The following is a 27,702-nucleotide window of genomic DNA, read 5'->3' as shown; positions in this document are numbered from 1 at the left end:
GCCGACATAAGATCATGTCCACCAGCAAGGTCACTTCCACCTGACATTGCTTCCACTCCCTTCTGGAGCTGAGGAGCACTCCTGGAGAAAGGTACATGGTGGCTGTGGTAGCCAGAAGGCATTGAAGAAGACAGGTTGCTCTTCAGCCACAGGCCTCATGGATATTGAAGAGACCGCAAGAAAGCAAACATGAACTTTGAGGATGCTAAAAGCCCCTAATATGGGAAGTGGGGTTCATATCACTGTTGTATTTCCTTAAAATCCCTAATTTTGAGAGGAAGAAGTGCTGGATAATTTTCCTCATCCAGCCTTGAGGAAAGCTGCCCTCAGGAGGGAGGAGGAGAGGTCTTGACCCATCTGGTGTGCTAACTGAGCCACGAGACACCGTGTGGAACTGCAGCCTCAAGTGCCAGGCTTCAGCTTCCATCTTGATGCATTCAGTTGCTGAAAGCTTTGAAAAGGTGATCACTTCTGGACAAGAAAGTGGTTTAGATGACAGGCAGGGACACAGAAAGAAATGTACAAGTGTGTTTCAGTGAGATCATTCTATTTTTTCAATTACCCTCTCATTTTAACTCCTTTAATAAACATCCTTCTTCACTGAGGTGTAATGCAGATTGCACGGGGGCACCTCAGTCTTCGTCTGGTGGTCACACGTTCTCTAAATGAGACTATTGATTTCTTTCTTACACAGGCTGGAAATACAACTGTGTTGGACTGCATATTTGTGTGACCCCCTGAGTTCGTAATGGCCCCATTTCTAAATGATGGGGGAATAAGATCCAGTCACAAGTTTATTCTTCCTCCCTGGAGAAACAGATCTATTGCCTGCAATGAAAGGCAGTTAGCAACTATCCAGCAATTTTAATTGCAGCCTATATTGCTCCCCTCTCTTGGAGAAAGTGAGCTATTGTAATTAAAGGTAGTTAGCAGATCTCTAGCAGGTATAAATACTTGCAGCCACTAATTACAGTCTGCTCTCCTGTTCCCCTCCTTGCCACAGGACTGAGCTGCTCAATTTAGGGGGAAGTATCTGCCCTCACTTCTTGCTCACTAGTTTGTGATCCCATTCAAACTCATTCAGAAATCTCCATGGAGGGTTATGACCCATAGTTTGAGGAACTCACAGCTATAGAAACAGTTTTTTGTGATTTATTATGTTTCTAATATGCTGGTATTATCTATTTAACAATGTAAGCAAAGGGGTGGTACTTAGGATCATATAATTCCTGCATGACTATTTTTTTAATGGCTACATCTTTTGTAGCCATTTTGATTGTAGCCTTTTGATTGTGCTATTTAATTTGCATTTTATTTTACATCGTTAGCAACTTTACTGAGGCCAACTCATCATCCATCAAGAAATCTGAAAATATGTTCTACAGTCTTTATTATTCCTGGAAGTAAGTTACCATGCTGGTTATAGAAATTGGGGATAAGAAATAATTTTGATATTGCTGACAGAACTTAAATATCTCCAAGACTTAGCACTAAAAAGTGCTTTATGGGAAGCTTAATATGGAATATGGAAGCTTAATATTCTCTTGATAAGTGGTAGAATGTATTCACTAGCAAGGAACATAATCTTGAATTTTCAGTTCTTGGAATCAGTGGGGTTTCTAAATGGAGGAAGATTCTCCTCAATATGAACACGAATATTGGAGGCCAACTCACCACATAGTAACTTAAATGCGAGTAGGAAGCAGGGAAGGGAAAAAAACAATCACTCAGGTGTCTTAGGTACTTGAGATAGAGAAACCAGCCACAGTAAATGAGTATGAATTATGCTGTTTCACTACACCAAGAATTGCAAATTACAGGACAGTGGCTGGTTAGACTTCTTTGATCCCCAGCTGAGTTGGTTCAGATACATTTAGGGCAGTTTCATTGATCTGTCTATAGTCTATTAATCATTCATGGAAGATTCTAGCTGCACCCCAAGACTACTGGGACAAAACAAGTTTTCAGCCAGCAGTAATCATGGTTGGGTTCTTAACCTCCTCTGAAATCCAGAGATTTCATCTCCTTTCTCCATCCTTTATTGCAATGAGCCAGAGCTTGGGAACATATTCAGGTTTCAGTGTGTGTTAAATGAGCTACCAAAATTAGCTTGAAGTGTGACAAGTTGCAATCTGTTGTTGAAGGGAAATCAGAGAGGAAATTAAATACTTTTATTGTAATTGGGACTGAGCAGTGAGCTAGCTCATTGTAATTGGGACTGAGCAGTGAGCAGAACGGGTTGAATACAGCTATTGAGATGGAGATACAGGAGTGTTAAGAGCGTTCCCCAGAAATCCCTCTTTTTTAATTTCTTGCAAAAGGATTGCTTCATAAACTGCTGGGCTCACAGGCATTTTTGGATAAGAAACAAATGAAAACTACTGAAGTATGTTCTGCTGGGCTTGGGAGACTGTCTTGGAGGCACTGCAGGCTGACTGTAGATGCATTTTCCTATACCTCACCCACAGCAACCTTTGGCAAATAAAAGCCAATAAATCGGCTGTTGGCAGATTCAGGCATTTTGCTTTCCATCTTGCCTGTCCTGTGGATTAACTGTTGTTTTTGTGAGAGAGTTCAGTTACAGTGATTGTATGGAGTTACACGAGCTACACCAGAGACTTCCCTGAGATGGCACAGGTGTACACGTGGTGAGAATTTGAACCATTTCTTTGGTGACAGTGAAGCAATACCTGCTGCCTGTGCATGAGTAAATTGCACAGCTTCCAGACCATCTTGTTTGTCTTCCTTGGGTGGTAGGTGCTGCCCTGGAACTGTGCAGTGAACCATTTATGCTCTAAGTCAGCAGCTCTCACATTAGCAACCACCCAGAGTGCTGGATGTCACCCTGTACTGGACTGCAGTTAATGAGCTGTAGACACACTTTTTCCAAGCCAGGGTTAAGGAAAGATGTCATTACTATATACTGGCATTTGGGAACCAAACCAGGAAAAACACTTTTATATCTGTCTTCTTTCACATTTCACTCTTCACATGTCTTCCATGTTGATTCTGTTCTCATTTCCAAAGGTTTTGTTTGTTTTTAGCTTAAATGCAGTTTATTCTTAAGCTAGTGAAGCCAGGAAGAAATTTTTGTGAAGGGCATACCTGACTGCATGCCACAATTTAGGTGATGGGACTCCACAGAGTGGATTTTTTCCTGCTTCAAACCTGGGTGCTGTTGTGGACCCAGAGCAAAACTTCTGGATAATTCTCTTATTGTGAGCCACACGCAGAGTTTTCCACCTTCCGCGCTAAGATGAGTTTATAAACACCTTCTTGTGCTGGAAGTTAGACCTGTGCCTGTGAGACAGAGCTTCCCTGCAGCCTCCCAGCTCCTCTCCCTTCACATAGGTTATTATAGGCTATGATCCAGCCAGCCAGCCGCCCTGCTCTAGACAAGCTCAGTTCATCCTGCGGGTATCCTTCACTCCAAGACATGCTCTCCCAGTGTGTTAAGCATCTTTCTCCCATGACTTGAAGCCCTCTCCAGTTTTCGGTGTTCTCCTTGAAGAGTCCAGAGCTGCCCATCAGGGCTGAGAACAGAGGTAATGGAAACCTCTTGCACCCACAGACTTGCTCTGGTTAAATGCCCACGAGCATCTTGTGGCCACAGGAAGCTGCCCGAGGAGATCAGGTCAGGCAATTTAGCGTGGTTCCTGACACGCCTTCTCCCACTGCATTATTCTGTACTCCTCACTGCTCCTAGGGGCTTTGTTCAAGGATTTCCTTCCAGCGTGGATTTCTGAGGGATTTAAAATCACTTGTAAACTGCAGCTTGAGTGTTTCTCTGTAAATTTGCAATATAAATGTATGAATGTGATTTTCACAGTCTGGTTCATATTTATTTAAGATTTACAGACTGTAAGACTTAAAAGGGTCTTCCTTTCTTCCCATTTTGGAGTTGGCTATCATCAGAGCCACATCTTTTAAGAAACTGTAAAACTCCTTCTGGATTTCATGATTTCTCCGAGGCCTTTCAACACCTCAGTATTAATTTTTCACCCTGGAGTTTTATTATTATATTCTTGGCATACATTGTTCTTTCTCCTCTGCTTTGCCCATTAATCCTTATTAATCTTCAGGGGCAACACAGTCTAGTGACTTGAACATGGCACCTGGGAGTGCAAGACCCGAGTGCTAATCCTGACTTTGCAGCTGACTTGCCGTGTGGCTTCAAACAAGCCACATCTCAGTCACAGTCTCCCTGTCAGTTCTATAGAGATAATAATTCTTGCTTAGCTCTACCTAAATACCTCTCAGGGGCATTGTATTAAGTAGTTAATACTTGTAAAGTGATTTGGATCTCCAAATTGCTGTATAATCAGCATGGGTATTAACCATACAGAGAATTTTATAAATCTGTAAATGCTGAGTCTTCTGTCCTGCATCTGCTCAGATTTTTCCTGCAGTCTGGCCCCAAAAACCATGCAAGGTTTCAACACAGATAAGCTAACTTTAATCTTTTTCAGTGGAGATGAGCAGAAGAAAAATCCTTGTTATTTTACATTAGTAAAATGGTTAATTTCCAATGCAAGTGTTAGGAATGTCTCAGTCATTGCAAACAAAGCAGCAGTCACCTTGGAAAACCCCTTCTGCCTCAGCAGAAGTAGCCTCCTTATCCAGGAAAAAGTAACTTGAAGTGCTGCTTGCACTTAGGCTACTTCAGACAAGAATTGTCAGTATTGTGCCATGGGCTTTAAAAGATTTATTGGGAAGTCTGAAAGCTCAGAAATTAAAGTAGATTTTTTTTTTGAGAAGTCCAAATATGTGAAAATAGGGGAAAGACAAGCCTAAATTCCCCAAATAGTGGTAACACTTCCCAGGGATGTGCTATGTCAATCAACTGTGATGCATTTGCTACTACCCAAGTATCTGCTTGGATTGTGCAAGGAAATAAAAGACAGGGGTAACATTCCAGGCTGATTGAAAACAGTGGCTAAACTCTCACTGACTTCAGAGGAGGCAGTTTTCATCATAGGTGCAGGAGAAATTGTAGCAATGGTTCCTCAGTCTCTCTTTCTTAAATGGTAGTTTTGATGGATTGCCTTCAGAATCTTTTTACTTATCATGTTCTAATATAGCTTCTACTCCATAATGTCTTTCTCCCCACAATTTATTTTCTTCATTAATTTTTTCCCCTTAATCCCTTTCCCCTTTGGGGTTTATTTTGTTTTCTGACACGTTCTCAGCTGCCTCTCTCTATTTCTGTGGTCTCCCACCCCTGTGCACCACATCTCCTTCACACAGCTCCTCGTGCTGGCATCACCCCTGCCTGGGCTCAGTGGCCAAGGGGAGAGAAGTGGAAGGGAAGCACCAGGCAGCTCCAAGGGAGGCTGTGACCCTGTGCTTGTGTGCACGCCTGAGTGTGCACACGTGTGAGAGAGACACAGCCTTTAACAGCTGCGATGTTACAAACAGCTCTGATTATTTGTGACTGCTGGTTATTTAATCCTTCTCTTGCAGGCATGCTGGAGTGCATTTTCCTGAAGGCAAACAGAGCTCGGTGGCCAGGCTTGAGCAGGACCAAGACTCAGGCAGTGTCTGGCTGCAGCAAGGGTTCTCTGCAGCAGGAGGAAAAATGCACAGCCTGGAAGGCTTATGAGAGACAAGGACAAGCAAAACCCAGCCTGGAAATGTTGGATCTAATCCTTCCTTATGCCTCAAGTTAGCCAACACTGCTGAAGTGATTGCAGTAGGATACGTTCCCACGCCAGTCAAAACAGATGTTTATACAGTAATTCTACTTCACAAGGGGAAAAAGTTCTAACAAAATATTTCAAGAAGATGGGGTTAAGAATGTTACGTCAGATACAGAAAGAAGTCTTGGAAAAAAGTGATATGAGTGGAAAAGGGCAGGCTTTGGAGATTTACCAAGCTAAAACTTAGCTTAGTCACAGCCTCCACATGAAGAGACAAGGAAGATGCCCTTACACTTTAAATTTAATTTCCTGCCTATTTTGGAGTTTTGCTACTAAGAAGCATGCAGATCAAAGTGCCACGTTCAAATGTCCCCAAATTTTGTGCATGTCCAAAATCCAAGCAGGTCTCTAACTTTTTTCACTGTCATTTATAGTTGTGGCATTCAAATTTAGAACTTGATCCTGCTTGCCAGCCATAGAATCTGATTTTGTAAGATAGGCAGAGATGTGAGCCAAGTTGGCAGGACAAGACTGAGCTCTTATTTTGTTTCATCTGACAGTTTCAGTGAGGCAATCTTGGTCTTCTTGTCATGCCTTGTGGAAGTGCAAATTTAGATGTCACGGAGATTTTAAAATCAGAGCTGGCAAACCACAAAAAAACCTTGGCTCATCTGGCTTAAACCTTACTCTGGATTCTAGTTAAGTTGGATACCAAAATAATTGCTTCTCTAATACACAGGAAATAATGGACTTACCCAAGTTAAGTTAGGCTGTTACAGTGCCTATTCCTGCAGTCTAAAAACACACTCACATTCTAGTGACAGGGGGCTGAACAGAGCATTTGGATTAAGTAAAAAAAAACCACCTGAGGTTCCAGCCATTCCTGTACCCAAAAGTTAATTTTTTTCACTTTTGCTTATCTCTGATTTGTGCAGTTTTGGTTGCAGTCAGACTTGTGTGTAGCCAGACTTCATGAAATAAGTTTTCTGTGCTCAGTGGAGTGAAAAACTTCTCATCAGAAAGATATTTTCCTCCAAGTTTATCAAGGCTTGGTTTTTTTTTGAGAGAAATTCATTTGCAGAAATGATGCAGGCTCTGTACTTTTTCTCTAGACCTGAGTGTTCTCATCTCCTTTTTCACTCATTTTCCCTTCTGATCGAGCATCACATATTGCCTGATGAAGAGGTGAATAAAAGGGAATACAACACTAAAATGGCATAATGTAGTTAGAATATTTGGACGTGGCATATGTGAACACAATTAGCACTGTCTAAAAATGATTCTAATAATGAACAGGGCTATGCAGTGTTGTGTTGCAATTTGCCCAATAAAACTCTTCTCTCTAGATATTCCTGCCTTGGTGCTCTGCACAGTTAATCTTTGACTTTGGAAAGTGCTCTCCTAACAGGTCTAACAGAAAGAAAGCTTTGCTCCTTTATCAATTTGTTTCACAATTCATTACAGATGGTTTCAAACTAGCTGAAATATTACATTTCATATGTAGAAGTACTGTTTATAATGACTTTCCTAAGAATCATTCCTTCTGGGAGAAGGTAGTTGTGTGACTGTTCATTTCAGGATGATTTTCCTGTTTTTGTTGATTTTCACTCCGTATCCATAAGTGAAAGGGAAAAGTCCCACACCAACGGCCATCGAGCACATAGATGGACTTTTGTCCTGTTGCAGTGTTGTGACAGATTTGGCTTGTCCTAAATGCCTGTGCTGCAGACAGTCCTACCAGAAAGGTAGGATTTCCAGCAATGTGCTCTGGTAACCCACAACATGATGGGAACAAAATGTAGGCATGTGTGTTCCCACGGGAGCTACAAGTGTAACTCAAGTCAGCATCAGTTTTTATGCCTCGACCATGACCAGGGAGATGCTGAAGCATGGACAAGTCCCCCGGGGCCAGCAGCCCACCCTGACTGTCCTGGGCTGCCATGGGTGGGAGGCATCCCAAAGATGCCCAGGAAGGCGCCAGGCTGGGTGGGCTTCCAGCACCCTATGGGGCTGCAGTGGTGAGCCAAGCCATGATCGGGCTGACAAGACTTTTATTTTACTGTGCTGAAGCTGTGAACTTTCTGAGGCTGCTCTTCCCCCGAGGTCTCCTGTGAAATGACACGGCTTTCTGTTTGACTTGGCTTGGCTGCGGAGGGGCTGGTTTCGCTTGCACCGCTCACACCCTGCAGGACCAGTCTGTCCTTGTCCTCTCTTGGGGAAGGTGGCCACTTGCAGGCAAATGCTGCCTGATCTCTTCCTTCAGTGCAGGACACATGAGCAAAATGAAGGAACTTGAGAGGATTAATTGCTGCCTCCCTGTGCATTCTGCAAGGGGGGCATCTTTAGCCCCTGCGGTTACCTGCCGCCACAGGAGAGGGGTTGTACTGTTTTTTCTTTGAAAAGAAAAATCTTGTGTCTTCCCTTTGGACATCAGCCGGGGCTAGAGTGCAGAGCCGTGTCCCTGGGAGTGTGTTCTGATCACTTGTTCAACTTCTGTTTATACAATTTTACAAAATTTTGGCAGGAATCAAGAGCACATACCAGGGTGTTGGCTTTTATGAATCTCATGGGATGTGAAAGTCAAGCTGACTCTATGAACTTTGGTTACATATTCCAGACAAGCACAATGACTCTATTTATTCAGACTTGGCAGCCAGAATGCAGATTGACTCTGTGGGTAATAAATTTTCACAGCCACAAAACTTCAGCGGCAACCAACCTGATCCTGTGCAAAAAAAAATGCATATGAGGAAGCAGACTTGGGTTGCAAAAATATGTTAGATTATTATTCCATGTATGTGTACCAGTCAGTTAATTTATTTGGCTATTGATTGACACGAATTGCACAAATGATGCCAGGGATCTTTCTCCCCTTTAAAGGAATTATTTTCTATTGCAAAATGTTCACGTTGAAAAAGGACAAGTGAGGGGGGGAAAAAAGAGAATTGTTCACATTACAATTGACAATCTCCTTTTAATATTTCACCCAAGACTGATTTAAGTTATCCAGTGACCTCTACGGAGAAGAGCAGGGTATTATAATGGGGACTCTTTCATGTGCTATGCCACACTTCAAAGAACCAAAAGGCAATAACCACTACAATTCAGTAGTCTGAACAATCTTAAGTACAATTTTGACATCTTCATGCTACAAAGCTTCAGATGCTTTCTGGGAGAGATGATGATGAAATTATTACTCTATGTGGTATAAATCAGAATGAATTGGCTCTTTAACTTGCAGATTTATGTTAACTACCTTGGTATCTGCTAATTGCATGCTCTTCAGATATTGATTGAGGATTAGAAAGTATATTTTCTTCAATCTGTGTGGTGTAAAATATGCCAACAGGAAATTTTCTCTCTGTATATTAGATCCTATGATCACTGCCTGTAAAATTGAAACGATCAGTTTAAATGGATAAACTATGCTCATTAAAGAGGAAAAATACATTTATGTAATTAAAATTATGAGACTAATATGTGTGGATAATATAATTACCGTGGGTGCACATGTACTCAGCTCAAACCCAGCCTCTTTGGCTTCTCCTGGGTCTGTGAATCTCAATACCTTAATTGCTGGTGTTGAGGGAAGGGCTGGGAATGCTTTGCCCACTGCAGTCTCAAAGCTTTTAATCATGCCTTTGTCTTGTGTTTGGCCTCCCTCATCCATGGCTCACATTCCTTGGTTTGGTCACAGCAGTACAAACGCCAGCCCTGGGAGCATAGAAGCACCTGTCCCTCTTTGCACCACTTCAGAAACTTCCCATTCGCTGCTTGGCAATTTCAGACTTCAATGTAAAATCTCCTCCAAAGTTTTCCCCCAAAACTTACCCATTTAGCCATCAGCAAAATTAAAAACTTCCCAGCTTGTGTACAGCTCACCTTCAGCTCTTTGACAAACTGGACTTCTTGAATGAGTCTGACTGCTCAAAGGTTAATTTATTCCATGAGGAATACCTGGGAATCTCTCATGTACTGTTCCTATCCATTAATCTCTGATTTTTTTTTTCTTTCCTGTTTCTGAGCTCAGGAGATATGAGATTAAAGAGCCTCTGAGTTAGGAAGTAAAAGGAAATGAGTTCTGCTGACATTTAAACACAGGTCCATCTGAGCAGTTATTGGAAGAGAGAGTCTGTGTTACTCTTTTTTTGTGTCTATTTCCTGAAAGGTGGATGGAAAGGCAGTGTTTTGTTTTTTCAGCAGGTATATTTATTTAGGATTGTTCATTAAGCAAACCTACTGGTCTCAGCTAAGGTTCTACAAAGCATTTCATACAGCAGGAGCCAGCCTGTGCCTCTGGGAGATTTTTGTCTGTAGAGCCAAGTTAGGAAAAAAATTGTGACTGGGAAAGGGGACCAAATAAATAAGTAATTTCCAAAGGCTGTTCATGCTAGGGCCTGTGATGATTGGAAGTGAATCATGGGATCTCAGCCCTGCTCTTTGCTGTGTGGGTGGTGAGCTGGAGCACCGAGGTGAAGGACCCAGCCTGTATCAGCTGCATCTTGGAGCCCTGGTGACTGAGCAGAGCCCTGGCACAGCACAGGAACACACAGAACATGTTCATAATTACAAGTCATAGTGCTAAACCAGAAGTCCAGGTGTGCCTGCCTGACTGGCAGGACTTTTCCACAATCCCTTCTCTGCCTAAACCTACTCATGTTCTTTATGCACAATAAACACTTTCACATGTCCTTTTCTGCTTGTTATGAAGCAAACCAGAATTTTTTCACTCTGGGTCTCCCAGCCTGTTTCACTCTGACATCCATTACTCAGATCCTGTCTTCCTGCCTGAAGGGCATCTCTCCTGGCCAGCAGCTCGTGCCTCCCCTATCCAGCCCCTGGCTGCAACATCATGGTGCCTTGGTCTGCTTTTGTTACTCTTCAGACATCCCTTCTATCCCCCACTTTACTTTGTCCTATGCTGTCTGTGAGCTGTATTTTAAACTATCTAGACAAGCAGGAAGAGTAATTAAATGTGAAGTGTTTCAGGATGAAATATGTTAAACAAAAAGAAATTGAATAAATATGTAAATAATAGAATCTATGTGCTGAATCTTAATACCAAGAAGCTCTGCTCAAAATAGATGAAACAATGGTTTAGTATAAATATTAAAAAGTTTTGATTTACCTGTTGTTTGGAATACATTGTAAAATAGAGACATCTAATAACAAGAGTTAAAGAAAATCGTGCCTATGCTATGAACCTAGAATTATTTGTCTAAGTTCCTGAATTTCAGAAGTCTAGATATCCTTCCAGCCTACCCATCTAGATACTCCAGTTACCCATGACTGAAATAATCATATTTGGAGCTCACATGGCTTTGCCCCAGCCAGCAACAGTACCATGCAGCTACTTGCTCACTCCCCCTGCCCCAGTGGGATCAGGAGGGGAGGCAGGGGAAAAAAAAAGTTTGTGAGTTGATACAAGAACAGTTTAACAATTGAAATAAAATAAATAAAATAATAATATTGTAAGAATAAGAATTGCAATGAAAAAGGAGACAACAAAAAGAGAGAAATAAATTCCAAAAAAGGACAAGTGATGCAAAATACAATTGCTCAGCATCCACCATTTGATGCCCAGCCCATTCCCAAGCAGTGATTGGTGTCTCCCAGCAAACTTTCCCCAGTTTATGCACTGGAAATGATGTTCTGTGGAAGGGAAATCCCTTTGGCCAGTTTGGGGCAGCCATCCTGGCCATGGGCCCCCTCCAGCTTTTGGTGCACCTGCTCTCTGGCAGAGCAGGAGACACTGAAAAGTCCTTGACTGGGGGTAAGCTCAGCAACAACTGAGACATCAGGGACTTACCAATGCTGTTCTCACACTGAATCAAACCACAGCACTCTACCAGCTACTAAGGAGAAAACTGACTTTATCCCAGCCAAAACCAGGACAGAAAACCACATTATATCTGTGAGATGCAACCGGGAGAAGTACTGCCCTCATACACTCTGGTGAAGACATAGGCTGTGCATTTTAGGGAAAGAAATAAGGGAAGGGGGTCTTGGCCTCTCATTCCAACAAAATCATCCACACCAGGATATTGAGAAGGAGAGAACTCAGCATAGCACTGCTTGGCAAAGAGGCACTCAGCTGGTCATGGGAAAGTCAAGCTCCAGCCCTATTCTACTGAGTCCTTAATTATTTAGACAAAACACAACAATATTTTAAGGAAAAACTGAGAGACACCTCTTACAGCCAACAAAACCCAGCTCCCCTGACACATGGAAAACATTGTGTATCTGCTGTCAGTCAGGTAGTTTAGGGTGTTTAAAACACAGTTGCTGTAATCACTGTGTTACAGAGTGAATCAAATGCATGGCCAAGGCTTTTTCTCAGCTTTCTTTAGCTTTCTTAGCAGGCATGGGCCACGCAGAGTCAGGACCAAAAATGCTCAGAGGAGAGGCCAGGGCTGGGGGATGCCGGAGGCAGGTAAGAGATAAGCAGCCCAGCAGCTAATCCCCAGGGCCAGCTCATGATTGCAAAGTTGGCCTGAACCCTTAATCCAGAATTCCTGTTTCTCCCCTCCTTGGCCGCTCTTTAAAACAAAACAAATTCAAATCAGAAGGAAGCTGATACAGAAACCTTCTGGGTCGCATCAAGGTAATAAATCAAGAGCACTGCAGCCTGTTCCCTACCAATCCAGCAGTTAGCACACGCAGGCTGGCTCTGAGCAGCAACATCTGTTACTCCAGTTACAGTACTGCCATGTATTTTGATAACCTTTCTGTGTGTTTAGAAAAAGCATTAGCAAAATATTTGCAGTAGCTCAGTCTCGACATGAAACATGCTTCAAGTGACACGTTACTTGTCTGGTTCTTACCTGATCATTCTCCTCTTCATCACTGCTTAGCTTGAGGTCATCTTCTAGCATTCTGGAAAGAAAGCAGAATGAATTGTAACTTATCAAAATGCTTTAGATTGGATATTTTCTCAGACCTACTGTAAATATTTAATAATGTAAATAGAAAGAAAATATATTTTATCCCAAGCACTTTGTAGCTGTGACACTATATGTTATCCAGTTGCTATCAGCTAACTTTTTAATTAATTTCCTACTACTGCTACCTAAAAGAAAATGTTTGTTAGAGTAATAATGGATTTTGCAAAGATTCTTGTTATTACAATCACTGACAAACAATTTTATATGCTAAAAACAATATTTTTGATGCTGACAGGTCAGTAGTCTCCCTGAGAAGAAATCTTTTGTCCATTTGGCTTTGAGCTTACAAAGCAGAAGTAGATGTTTACACTGGCAATACTGCAACACAAAATAAGGTTCAGTGATGTTTCCCAAAGGCCACTTGTACTTTATTGCATGTTTGTTGTAAAATTGACATTGACTGAAACAATTAAAATTAAAATATATTTTCTCAGTGCACAAGAGTATCCACAGGATTTCACTGTCATGTAAATATGGAAAATAATACATCTTTTCTAATGAGGGTTTCATCCTGCCTTCCCATACCATTTCCCCAACTTGATTAAACTGGTTCACAAAGAAGAGGAATCTGGTTTTACCTACATACATTTTTTTTTACAAACTAAGATTAAGTAACCAGGAGTTAAAGGAGTTGAAGACGTGCAAAGATTTTTCCCAGTGCTTGAAAAGTCTTAGAGAATAGGACCTATTTTTAAAAAGTGCCTCGGTAATAATAGCAATAATTCAGAAAGTTGCTAATTTTTCTTGCACTCTGGGAAAAAAGAATCTGTAATTTCATCTCGGCTCCAGAAGAAAGCTTGGTGAGCAATTCAAACACATCCTGTGCCGTGGGTGGTCCCTGGAGTGTAAGTATTGCAAGAAGACATATGTAGTAATTTCAAACCACCTCCTTGTATTTGTGCCTAGATCTTCCAAGAGCGTGCCTGAAAAGCATGACTCTGACATGGGCAACATGGTGTGCTGTGTCTGAAAAGAGCACAGAGCCTCACCATGCTCTGTTCAGCTCCTTGCTGTACGCACAGTCCCTGCCTGTTGCTGCTGTCACAGCTGCTTCCCCATCTCCCCATGGCACCTCTCAGGGAACGTAGGTGTATAAGAACAGGCCTGGGGGTTGGAGCAGAAATTCTTATTAGTTCACCTCTTAAAGATTCTCCTCTTGCTTTTTTCCCCACATTTCCTTCTACTTGTGCCAACATTTCTCCTCTGTAAAACCAACGTATCAAACTCAGCAAAATCTCTTGGCAATGCAGGCACCTCGAATATACAGGACACTCATTGAGTTGGAGGGACTTGACAATCTCCCAGCAGGACTTGCCTATGTTTTATCTCAAAGTACGTCCATTGTCAGGAAAAAGCTCTCTCTGCCATCTCCCAAATCAGCAAACCTTTGATGGCCATATCAACACAGGCACTGACCCAGCTCACAAGCCCTGTTGAGAAGTGGGCAAACAGGACAGGTATGATGACACAGGATACAGCTCCTGGTCAGAGAGGCAAAACTTCCTGTAAACTCCACAAGATCCATAATGGCCTTGGATCTCGTCACTTACAGGGATCCAAACAATCTCATAATTGCTCATTCTTTTAATTGGATCTGCTTAGGCCATCCCTCAGAAGGCAGTGCATGAAAATAGAAAGCTCAGATCTGGGATTTGGCACCTATGTGATCAAACCTACACTGATAGTGATTTAACCAGAAAGTGGTATGCTTGTGTGAAAAGGAGAACTCCCTGCTCTCCATTGAGTGCATGAATTTCTGCTAGTGATGTGGTAGTTAAGTACATTTACTTTAGGTTTAGCAGTTTAGTTCTTCTCCTAAATGGAAGCTGAAAAATCAAAAGCATATAGTGAAACATTCTAGATACCTCTGTGTATTTATCAGTGTCCTGAATTTTTGTATTAACGTATAAAAAAGTTTTTTGTGAGCTTGTCATTAGAAGCAACTAGGATATTTTGAAGCCTTTGGGCTGTGTGGTGGTGTGAGACAAGGACTACAATCCAGTACCATCCACACAAAAGGAACAACAAACGGCAGCACTGATCCTTCCAACTCTCCTTGCTTGTATATCTTAGACCATCTTTATTTTCCCTGTCTGTTTTTCATTTCAGAAGCGCTGCTTTCCAAGAAAAGCACTGCCTGCCTGGGGCTCACGGCCCCTTTTGGAACTACCATCACACTACAAACATGCTTCTAACACTGGGGATAGGAAAAAAAACAGGTCATCATAAAATGCTTGCTTGCTTACTTTTTTTTCCCTCTAGAGAGGGATCTGGCTGATACAAGGACGTATCAGGTTGCCAGAGTACAGGTCTACCTTGTAAAGCAGGAGCTGTGCAGGTATAACCTTCGTGCCTGAAAGTCTTCACTGGCTGCCCGACAGCTTCCACTCTCAGGTGAGGCCCTCAGCCCTCATCCACAAAGCCACAGCCAGAGCAGGACACACTGTCACCTGGCCTGGGCAGGGGATGTTTATGTTACAGGGATTCCATTTTGCACTAAGTGTCTTAAGTATGGTATATCAATTTTAAGTATGGATGTTTTTGAGGGATGTTTCTCCTTAACAGCTCATTTCCATCATGAAAACAATGGTGGTTGAAAGAAGAATTCCACAACTGGACCACTTGAAGACCCCACTTGAAGAGAGTGAGAACAGAAGAGAAGTAAAATACTTTAAGCTCATGAGAGGTGTTACATTAAATTGTAATTTATCTCAAAAGCACTTTGACACAGATTCAGCACAGAATGAGCTTTGGTACACCCTGTTAGCAGAGCACTTCAGACCACGTTTAAAACAACTCTTGTTTGGGATGGGATTTCTTTACATATTCTGGCAAACTTAGTATAGGGATGGAGAGACCAGCACAGACAAGCTCATGTGCAAACACAGCCTTTACACTTTTTTCAGAATATGCAAAATTCAGGCCAGTAAGTGACATCATCCATGGGCTTTCAGATTTTTTAAAATGAACCTGGCTTTGATGTATTTGGGCACTGGCAAAGAGGTAAGTAAATACAACCTTGTAAACAAAAGCCAGAAAAATGAAGTGGTTCTCAAAGCAGCTCTGAAAAACACACAGCACCACTTAGGGCTTCTGCACTTGAAAAGGGCACATATGGTCAGGAAGTCACTTTGCAGAACCTAATTATGTGTTTTAGTGAAATCTCTGTGATGTCATGGAGGCAGTGAGGGGTGGGCTCAGGCAGGAGTGCTCACTGCTCTCTAATTAATGCATTTGTTCCTTTCTCTACAAAGAATTCAACAGGTAGAGACATAATGAAAGGAAAGGAAAGGAGGATGGCATTGGGATATTGGGAAATGCCTCAGCAAGGCAGCTGGTTTCATTCTCCAGTAACAAGGGGTTGCAGCCTGGGGTGATGGGCCATTCAGCTACAGGGGAAAAGGAGGGGCTGTGCAGGCTTACTTACAGGAAGAGGAAAATACAAAGTGGTCTGGAGGGCATTGATGTACAACATCTGCCAATGTCAGTGTGAATGTGTGTCCAAATTCCTACACAGCTCTTCAGAAACCCTGAGCTGTTTTAATCTGAGGGTTACTCACTGTATTGGTTCAGAAGGGTACTGGGGCTGGGGTAGTCCTGTGCTGCATGCAGACACACCTGTGGGACTCATGCTCATCCCAGCATGCCAAAGGGCCAGGAGCTGTTCCTGATAAAAATTACAGGGGATTTGGGATGGGAGGTCGTCACAGGCTACCTTGCTGAAATGGAATAGATGAGACTTGCAACTTTGCTGTTTTGCTTGTCTGCCTTTTCACCTGGTTTGTCACTGCAGGAAAGCTAAGTCCCAAGCAAGTGTTATCTTCAGCCCCAGCCAGAGCCCAGGGAGCAGCAGGAAGACACCTAGCTTCCCCTCTGGGAATTAACATCCAAGTAACAACAAGTTTCAAGTGTCAGGGTAGAGTCAGGCCTTATGTCAAAGATTTCTGACAGAGCTGGACGATTCTCCTTCTGAGAAGAAGGAGCTGCTGGGGAAGGAGATGTCAACGCAGCAGTGTCTGGAGGAGGCTGTCCTCAAGAGCCAGCCAAGAATCTGTTGTCACTTTTGACGTATGGGGCCACTCTGAGTGCTTCCAGCATAGCCCTACTTAGGAGGATATCTATTTTCTCCTACAGTGAAGACACGCCTGAATCCTGGAATTATCCTTCACACCTGCTGGTGCACATGAAAGAAGCAGCAGGCACCGCACCTTGTATTTCACTTGAACCTCTGATAAATTTCACATTCCTTGGTCTAATGTTTTCTTTCCTTCCCCTGCAAATTACTTATTGAGCCATAAAACTCTCCAAAAATTCCTTTTTTTTTTTTTTTTTTTTTTTTTTTGTGATTAGAGAAAGGTTTCCTTTTGGTATCTCAAGAAAGGTTACACAAATGAGGGACAAAACTCTACATCCCTCTGGTGGTCTAAGCTACTATACAAGATATGGTCTTTCTTCATGATAATGTTGATAATTATAATGACCAGAAAAAAATCAAGAAAGGAAGGGAAAAATATCGATAGTAATTAAATCATCAAGAGTAATGCTTTAGGAGAGAAAATGCAATGGTTTGTGAGCCCAGGGCACAAATACATGTATATTGCAGTTGTCATTTAAATAAACTCAGAAGTTGCTGTCTTTGCAATCTGTAAAAGATCTCCTGAATGTGCTAATCTGATCAATTATATTGTTCCAGTTTAATTCTAGGCAGCATCTCAGTCAGAACCGTGTGTGTTATGGACTTCTATGATTTCTTCTCATTATATAGGAAAGGAACTTCAGTAGTGGAAAAATACTTTGATTTTAGCTGAAGAGGAACCCCACTAAGCAAAGAGTTGCAGTGAAATACCAAAATCAAATAACTAAGTGCTCATTTGAGTTTAGGCTACCAAAATGTTCCATTCTGAATGCTTTTGAAAAATTATCTTATTTTCAATGTACCTTGCTGGCATCTTATTTTCTTGCCCATAAATGCATACTGACCTTTCAAGAACTGGGCATTAGTTTTGATATTACCAGAAACCCAGAAAGAAAACAGATATTATTCTAAGTAGCAGTATGCTAGAAGACTTTCAGACTGACCCCAGATGTTTAAAGTCACAACTGATGCACTGATATAGGAGAAGAAAAGTATTTCTTCTCATTAAAAAAAAAGCAAAATAAAACATATATTGGGCACAGCACAATGTAAGACCTTTAACTCTCGTCCCCAGCAAAATGAGAGAGAATGCCAGGTGGGAATCTGATGTTGCTACCCAGACAGTGCCCTTATGTTACTGGGATTTTTTTCAGCTATGAGTGCTCACGTACATAATATGACTTAAGCTCCAATAAGACAAATGTACCTTCAGTTTCTGGCTGTCTTCCATTCCTTTCTAAAAGAGAAATGCTAGGAAAAATATGCCTGGTAAGAAGTACAGAGAATTCATAAGTAACAGATGAACATGTTTCCTTTCTTTAAAAAAAAAAAAAAAAAGTAAAAAAAAAAAGAGAGAGAGGAAAAAAAGGGAAATGAATGTTGTTGCTATAACCTTGGTTACTTGCACATAACAGATGGGCAGTTATATTCACTACTTACCTACAGCCAAAACAGGTATTTCAAATAGCTTTGTTTACTAATTCTAAATATAGGAGTGGCTGGTTTTATACAGTAGTAATTTTTAATTAATTAGATTCTGATTGCTGAAATTATTTTGCACTCTAGTGCTATAACTGATGCAAATGTTTCACTTTGGAAAAGCTCATGCATTTATATTATCTGAAAAGTGTACTATTAACTTTTGTTTTATACAAAATAAAGTCAAAAGCTTATGGATTAAGGTAAGCAACGAGATCAAGAGGATATTTTATAAGTGCTGTAACAGAGCTTTCAGCAGGATTGTAAGACCTCTGCAAGCACTGCTGGCAGCATCAAAATTCACTCTGAATATATGATGTTTAAGTTGTAAAAATCCCCTAACAAACAGTTTGTGCAAGTTCTGCTACACAGAAACATGTAGGAAAACATGATTATATAGAATACCATCAAATCTAATTAAAAACAGAGGGAGAAAGCCAGTAAAATCAGGCTGGTGAAATATTAATGTACTTAATGCTGGAATGAAGCCTATATATCAATGTGAGATTTAATTCCAGAGAGTAGAATTTAAATGCCTGAAAAACGGACTCAGTCTATAGAAATGGAATTAGCAATTCCAATAAAAAATAGATACTCTGAAGGAAAAGTTTTCTGTCCTTGGCTTGAATCCATCTAGGCTGGTCTGCACTGCTCCTCAAAACCATTTAGACCAGCTAAATATTCTGCTAAATTCCCATGACACTGATGGTCTCATTAGAAATGCAAGGCAGTCCTCTCCAAGGGATACAGCCATCACTCTCTCCTAGGAGCAGAAGATGAAATAAGGTTTCTTCTGCAGCAGCTGCCCCTGTGAGCAACTGTGATGAGCCCTAGTGATGTTTTTCCCCTATAAAGAAAGGGACAACAAGTGCAATTGAATCATACCCTGAATTTTTTAAGTCCTTGGCAGGATGGTGAGAAAGTGCCCCACAGACCACAGTACTTCCTGAGAGTCATGTTTGGACAGAAGGACCCAGAGTACCTCCTGAAAAATGGGAGAGATTGAGGAAAGCAAGGAAACAAACCCCTGTGAGGCCACTCCCTGAGCAAGAAAGACACCAAAAAATGCACAAATACTCAGAAAAAGGGAAGAGTGATGAGCGACACATCAGCAGCTCACGCCTAAGTAGTCCAATCAGTCTGAGGACTTGCCAGAGTTTCATGGCTAATCATGCTCTGTGTGACAGGAGGAAACACATTTGAGGAATAAGAGTTTTGAATGTGCTGCTTGCAATTTTCTGATCTGTTTCTTGCCTGCCTGCCCCTGCATCCCCCAAATCTTCTCTTTGTGTGATTAGCAGTTATTTACTAACCCTCTCACTCTGATTTCTGAGCCACTGCTGATGCTGCCACCTAAAAAATATTCATTTCAAACGTGAAATGAAGTAAGAGTGCATGAACTGCAGCACTGCCTATGTGTCAGCCATTGTAGCAGAAATCTTGGGGAATTTAATGTGTCTGAGACAGAGCTGCCACTGCCAAGTCTCCGAGCTGAATGTGCAGCATGATTTTGTACTCAGTGATTATTTTCTTACATATGATCTCTTACTGCCTAATCCCCAGCAGTACAAGCATCTGTCCTTATGCTGGAGTCATCATGAGTGTGAGGTTCACCCCACATTTCGAGGCACATCACAAATGACCCTCAGGTTTTGCTGGCCAGTGGTGTTCCAGCCGGTGCTTCTATGGTGACATGGAAGATCTGAGGCGTATAGATATTTCTCTCTAGGGTAGCTGATTTTACATAACTTATTGTCTCTAGACACTGTTCAGCTTCCTGTCTGTCTAATAGGCAAACCTGCTTTTTCTCATGTAAAAAAAAAGAATAAATTATTGACTCTAACATTATTACAGCTTTAATACTTCCAGCTAATGAGGGGCTATTGCTAGAATTTCTTTATTATTGTTGTTTTTCATGTACCTTAAGAAACCCCATATTCTCATTGTCCTTGAGCTTTCATCTAGTATCATCTATTCCTTTTATCCATATTCAATATTTTACATTTTCTTTTTTAGACTGTTATATTTCGTGTATATGTATTCATATTACATATATTTTAAATTTCATGTCTATTGCACAAATTGCTTTCTCTTTCTAATTACTGCTTTTACTTGACCACTGAAGCTGAGCTAGCTTTCAGTAAAGTTGTTTTTTGCCTTGATTGTGGAAATGCAACCTTTTGCTAACCTAACAACCTCTGCTTTTAAAATTTCAAGCTGCCTTGTTTCCAGGCTTTTCTGCCTCATCAATTTATGGTCAACAATTTTTTTACTTTGGGACATCCACCTTTCCTTATTAGGACTATTCTTTACTTGTCTAGCTTGGACATGGTAAAATCATGGTCTGGTGACAGGCAACCATGTGCTTCCCATCCACTGACCAATTTATCTTTATTCAAAGGAGGGGTGAGAATGACTGGTGAAAAGTCATCAGTGCTAGAAAAGTGCTACAAAGACCATCCACAATCTTCACCCCACTTTCACAGCTCTCTGTGTGGACCTCTGGTGATACCTTCCAAACTAAGACCTCTGCAACCCTCCTGATTAACCTGCCTTTCCTTTACAGATTGATGCTGATGGAGCCCCTTCATCCCCTCTGGTAACTGGAGTTGATACTTAGTTGATATTCTGTCTCTGGGATAAAGAAGTTTGTTGGACATCCTGAGCTGGCATTTTCCATGTCAAGACAGGCTAGAGAAGGAAAGTAACAATTCCCAAAGTGACTGGCTGATACAGAGAGGCTATTGCAGAATATATGAATGGCACAGGAACATATGGGAACTATACCTCCTCCATTCTTTCAGCAGCTCCAGCCAGCAGAAGTACATCTGTGAAAGACACACCAGGACCCCCGAAGTTTTCAGCATTTCCTTTCAAATACTTTGCCTAGCCATTTCCTGGAAAGTCACTAAATGTATTTTACTCAGTCCCGTCTGCAATACTTATAGCTTCATTTAGTTTTAATATAGTTATAAATGGGCTGTAGCGGCCTGCTTTTTTTAATAACTAAGTAAATGAAACCCTGTCTGTAATAATAAATGAACCATCCATCTGGGAGGCCTCCAGTAAAAATTTCAACAGGTATTTATTGCTCCTTTATGTAAACAGTACTCTGGACAATACAAGTGATTATACTCTCTGTCAGCCTTGTCAGGAAGGAGACAGTAGAGTTTTGGATGAAGTTCCATAGCATACACACTGAATTTAGCAGTTTATTTGACTAGATGGAGAAAAAATGATTAAAACAAGAAATAAATAGACAAGAATCCAGTTGGCTACTGTGAAAGGAAGCATACCGTTTTATTTAAAGATATAGGCTGTGAGGATAATCTATAGAAATTTGACAGGTTTGTAGTGCTGCAGACTTCTCACAACTCCAGATGCTACACAGACAGCTCCCTAAACAACCCCACCCCCTCAAAAGTGGAAGGAGTTTCACTGTAAAATCAACACTTTACAGAGACTTTAAAATATGTGTCCTTATAGGTTCACGTAGTATGAAAGAGCAGTGCCTTGGGAGAATCTCCAACTGGAGTGCAAGAGACTGAAAATCATGCTACCCATTCCTGAGGGTCATCCCTTTCATTCATGGACACTGTTCATACTTTGGAAAGGGTAAAGGCATGACACTTTTGAAGTAATGAAATTTTAATTTAAAGAAATCTCACTGCAAAAATCATCTTCATACCACTGTTATATTCTGGCTCCTAATTACACACCATTACATTCCACTATTGTTGGAATAATACGATGTCAGAATAAATTGTCAAATAACTATTTCACTGCGTGGCAAGAGGGGGGAAGAAAAGAAAGAAACAAGAGGCAGAAAGACCTGAAAGCTCACATATGGCCAAGGTGATGTGCTATCACTCAGTGCTGAGGAGTGAGCCATAGGAAGTTCTGTGCATTAAACATGCAGGGGCCAATGTGACTTTTGTCAAAATTTCCAGCCCTCAAATTTCTGTGGGAATGGGCTTAAACCTCTCCCATGAGCAGATTTCTCCCTTTCATTTTCAGCCAAGACAGGCACAGGGAAAAATGCATTATTTTTTCCCTTCCGAGGCAGACTGTAAAAGGAAAGCAAAGCTCTCTGCCCAACACCAGGCAGATTCTGCCCCATGGGGCAAATGGATTGCTGCTCCTTAGGAGTCTGCAGCCTGCATGCTGGGCTCAGAGACAGGGAATGCACTGCTCCTGAAGCTGCATCCATGGCCAGGGTGTTTCCAGCAGGGTTACTTAGTTTATCAAGCTTAATTTATCAGGAGATGGTTGCATTAGTGATAGTACTCTCTTTACTCCTCTCTGCTTCTGGTATGTTGGGGAAAAGATAATCCCAATAAGGCAGACATCTCTGAACTGACAGCAGTCCTACCAAAATACAGGAATTCTCAGGTTTGCTTGAGGATGGGCTGAAGGAGGAAGGGAGAGAGGGAGGGAAGGCGCTGCTAAGGGAGCTCCAGGACTTGGAGCACAAGCTCTGCAGGGACAGGGAAAGTGGAGGCTGGCACTGGCACCTGGGGCAAGTTCATGGCCATGAACTTTATTGCTGGGGGAAGACAACACATGTGCAACCTGCAGTGGTCAGATAATTCCTTTGCTTCCCAGGAGCAGCAGTGAAGGGATGGTTGCTCATGTAGGGTCCCATTAATTCAAACTGCACTGTGCCGCTCCACTGTGGGTGGGGTTTTCCCTCAGCTGCCCTGGGGTCTGATGTCACCAAGTGCTTCTAGCCTGCTGGTTTGACTTCGAGATAACCCCTTCTAGGATGCAAAATTGGCTATTCCTCTTTCTTAGAAATAATCTCCTTTGGACATAGCAACAGCAAAAAACAGCAAAAATAGTCAGCTGAGGGCTGCTCCTCAGATGAGAAAGGTTTTATTCCCAGCATTCAGATGCACATGCTGTGCAGAAATACACCACCTGCACTCCAGTTAAAAAAAAAAGAAGGAGTCTTTTTTCTAAAAAACACTCTTAGGAAAAAATTATGAATTTAGCTCTCAAACAGTAAACCACACTATATCTCCTTTCTAATGTCTCTTTTTAAATATACACCAGGGAACAACTCTCATAACTCACTTGAAACACACTATCTTATGAGTTATAGGTCAGTCTTCTATGCTCAGAGTGTGTGTTGCACTTCCACAAAACCTTATGAATTTTCCATCCCTCATCATTCATATCATGTCAGAATATCTATTATAAACCCTTGTTTGCAAGAAGGGCTTCTATTTTATCCTTTCCTTTTATCACGGCTCTTAAATTTTCTTCTGGACACCAGCTTGGCAAGCTGGCAGTATCATGCTGGCAGTTTCTGAGAAAAAATCAGTCAAAAATCCTATGTCAGGATTGTAATGTCACTTGCAAAGAAATATCCTTGTTTAACTAATAGGAATAGTGTATAAAAATGAATCGGACACAATTGTATTCTGATTGCCAACTTCTACCACCCAGCAGCAAACTACCACAGCCATCCCATAAAAAAATATTCATTTGGAAGTCTAAATGATGTCTGACAATGCTTTCTGCCATCCTAAAGCTTTGGAAATGTTAAATCATCTCATGAAAAATGTCAACAATAATTTTTCACAAAGGCTCAAGCTTGGACAAGACTGACTAGAGTCTTGTGTGAGGGATTTAGAGCTGAGGGGAATTTTCTAACACAGTTTAACCATCAGGAACAGTGTGAGGACCAGCCAAAGTGCTTGGCAATTGCTAGATTTGAGCAATGCTTTTCCCTAAATAACTGAAGAAGTTTAAATTCTGTATAAAATGATAAATTTCAACATTCTCAAATGCTGTGCTTTCGTTTCCTTCTTTCAAAAACATTATTTTGAAATATGCTTGTATCCAGTACTGTAACAAGGCTGCCCAAGCACTATCAGGAGTAAGGTAAACTAAATGAAATTATATCAGCCCTGAATGTACTTCTTTTTCATTTTGCTGAGAAAATTAACAAAACTATTTTTATTTTCAGTTACCCCACATAATTTTTTATTGTATTAAACAAAATATCAGTTACCCCCACTGATTCAGAAGCTAATTTAATTCTGTTTGCAAAGTTCTAAACCTAGATTTGTTTTGAGTTTCATATGGGTCCATAATACCTACTGGCTTCTTTCATTTTTTCCTCTTATTGGCAGTTAATTGAAGCTTTCAGTGAAACATTTTTTTCTATCATGAGCTGTCACACTGACATTAATAGATGCAAATATCCTTAGCAGAGTTGTGAGCAAGTGTTGCAATGAACCAAGCATACAGGAGCTGGATTCTCAGATTGCTGTGTGACTGAAATGGAAGGATTTGTGTTGCTGGCTTTTTAGTTTTGTCTGTTTGTTTTACAAAATCAGATAGGAATAAAGAGCACTTGCTCAAATCTACTCTGTTATATAGCTGGTTTGTATGTTTGACATTTATGATCATCTGATACTGAGTTCCCAGGAAAAGAATTCTATGTAGGCCAAACAGGATCTACCTATGGCCTCCACCTTTGAAAAAATGGCTTTAAGTACTACTTAACTTGCTATTACTTGATGTCACCTTGAATCCAATCAAAACAATCACTATTATTTCAGTATTATTTCTGGATGTGGAAATGAAATATGCAGGACTTAATATTAACAGAGCTGTGGATAATTATCTGTTTGATATTTAAGTAAGAATAAACCCTACAGATAATCATACATGAATTTAGTACAACTGCAAATAATTTGTGATCAAATATCATGTCTATATTGTGCAATATATATTCAAAAAGTCATATATACAAGGAATGACACTTGACTTTTGAAGAATTCAATTTAGTAGTAACACTCTTAATAGTCAAAAGTAGATCTCCTGAACGAAATGTATTGGGTTACTTTTATCATCAGTGTCACTCTAATAAAACCAGTTTCATCAGCAATTAATTTAGCTCACTGTATTACCTTCAAGGCAAATGATTTTTACTGATAAGAGAAAAAAATTCAGATGTATGTATTATATCAGGCACTTAAATATTTTTAGTGCTGATGACAGCAGAGATGGCTGATAAAAATAAGAAATAAAATAGGCAAAATGTAGGAGACTGACAATAAAGAGCTTTGAAATATGTAAATGACTTTCCAGAAGTTCTACAAACCCTTAGATTATCTCCAGCAGAGTGTTTATTAGTCTACAGAAATCATTGTGTATTTTGCAGTGTACTACAGAAAGGTTTTTCCTGTTCCAAAAATGCAGCAACCAGCTCTCATTACATCTTTTTATAAATGTCTTGAAAGCTTCAAGTTTATTTGCAATTGAAAGGAGTTCCAAAGAAGAACAGAGAATAAAAAAAAGAATTCTGACAGAATTTTCTTAGTGATACTTTCTCTCACTCTTCCATCTAGCTGAACACACTTGCTCTCCTCATTACCAGGATCATTAACTAGTATGAAACAGGATCCACCCCATCAAGACCAATTTGCTACTGAGCATCATCTTATTGCACCGTTTTCTAGTGAGAGATCTCTGTATAGGTACATTTCCCAACACCCTAAGAAATCAGAAGTGAGCAAACCCACGATAATTCTCAATTCTCAATTCTCATTCAATCAGAAAGAGGAAATAGAGGCAAAGAAATTCACAGCTTTTAAACAAAGTCACACTGCACTGTTCAGTCAGATTCAGAGCTGGGAAGGAAACTCCAGGTCCTGCTGGGATAGGCACTGCCTCAGATGTGCCTGTGACCCAACATCTCATGCTGTTCACTCTCTACTTCATCTCTGGAGCCTGCACGAGGGGGAAATTTTAAGTGAAAGAAAGCCAAAGCCAAGGTGGGGAGGTGAAGAGGTGCTGAAACTGCATCTTCCCCCATATAACAATCTCTCTTCCATCAGAGCACAGCAGAGCTACTGGAACAGAATATGTCAACACCCTGGAGCCCCTGATTTTCTGGCAAACAGGCATTCCTACCTCAGACAGAGCAAGTGGGTATTATGTAAAGAATTCATTTATTCATCTGCAAAATGTTGCAAATAAAAAATAAAATTGGACTGGACGATTTCAATTTATTCCAGAAAAACCCATAACATTTGACCTATTTTGGTATTTTAAATCAAAATTTGATTATTTTAAGCTACATGTGAGAGATCATTCATTCCTTACAAGGATTTGTTATATTGCTTGTTTAGATTAGGATTAAATAAACTTTTATCATGCTGGGACTGTTAACTCTTGACGTTTTTTACTGCTACACTCATGCAGTTATTAACTCCTAAAAGTCTTTGGTTTGGGCTGTAATTGCTTCTTCCAGTAGTTTTTGTGAGATCTGAAACTGCACTCAGAAGTGCCCTTTAAATACTTGTTTTTTTGGTGGAGTTTTCCCCCACCCTTGTAACAGCTATGACAATTGGCCTCTTAATTAATATCATGTAATATTAAAAATACATTTCAGCAGATGCATGAAGGAGCAGCAGATAGATGCCTGCTGCAGCCCTGCCTGGGACCATGGGGCTGTGTATGGGATGTCACTGCAGCTGGGGTGATGGCCCCTGACTGCCTGTCCGATGGGGACGGCTCTGCTGCCAGGGATGCCTCAGGTTTCAGCTTTTATATTTTTCAGATTCTGTACTGCTTTAGTGTGTACTTCTGAGCTTCATATTAGGGGATAGTAAGCTCTCTTCACAGAGTAGGTAGACAAAACAATTCCTTCTCCAGCTGGGGACCAAGGACAAATGATCCAAATCTCAGGCCCAAGAGCATAAACAATGGTGGACTGAAGAGAGAAAACAAGAAGGATGGGACTTCATGGGCAAAAGCTGTAATTGAACAATTAGCTCCAATATGCTAATGGACCAGAACTTATAAAAGTGAAAGACCTTGTCACTGGTCATCCGTTTTGTGACCATTTTGGGTTCATCTTGGGTGTAGCCCTGGCTGGGCTCTTGTGCTGCCCAAGGTGTATCCACTGAGGCCTTTTAATAAATACCTGCTTTATTCTTCAGCTCTGTCTAGCCTCTGTTCCAGGTCAGCCTCCACAAGGCACCAGCAGCATGGCTTTCGGTGGGGCCCGGCTCTGTCCCAGCCCAGCACTGCCATGGCAGTGACCTGGCAGGCAGGCAAGCACACCTGAAATCAGCCAAACACAGGGCCATACTCGGGGGCTTCCTTCGTCACAGCCAGAAGGGCTGGCTGAAAGTGAGCTTGGAAGGATGGCCATGCCCTCTGGGGTGCTCTGGGGTCTGGTGGCTCAGGAATGAGGGGGAGTGGTGCCCATAGCCTGCAGCACCTTCCCACGCACAGGTCTTAGGGCTACCTCTGTGCAGCTGAAACACAAAGTATGGAGACTTTGTCCCACAGCCCCAGCCCTGAGGCTGACAAAGTGTGAAATGAAGACATGGGAGGGGCCCTTCCCCAGCTGCTTGTGGCTCAGGGTCAGTCCCTGAGGAGTTCTGGGATGGCACTCAGGGCCACATGCCCCGAGGAACCACACCAGGGGCTTAAAAATGTTGAGGACCTAGGCGAAAGGACACAAAAATGAGTGTCTAGC

At 41.3% G+C, this 27,702-nt stretch overlaps 1 protein-coding gene across 1 annotated transcript in view; it reads right to left on the bottom strand.

The window, feature by feature from the left end:
* Positions 1-27,702, bottom strand: part of AFF3 (AF4/FMR2 family member 3) — a 312,945-nt gene that overhangs the window by 72,621 nt on the left and 212,622 nt on the right. The window contains exon 9 of the mRNA XM_041418130.1: positions 12,464-12,515. Within this exon, the coding sequence (XP_041274064.1) occupies positions 12,464-12,515 (52 nt within the window). The remainder of the gene's footprint in view (positions 1-12,463; positions 12,516-27,702) is intronic.

The sequence above is a fragment of the Onychostruthus taczanowskii genome, unplaced genomic scaffold, assembly GCF_017590055.1.
Source record: "Onychostruthus taczanowskii isolate IOZ18803 unplaced genomic scaffold, ASM1759005v1 scaffold58, whole genome shotgun sequence".
In the NCBI taxonomy this organism is placed as follows: domain Eukaryota; kingdom Metazoa; phylum Chordata; class Aves; order Passeriformes; family Passeridae; genus Onychostruthus; species Onychostruthus taczanowskii.
The sequence above is the reverse complement of the archived record's forward strand: the minus strand, read 5'-3'. Positions and strand labels throughout refer to the sequence as shown.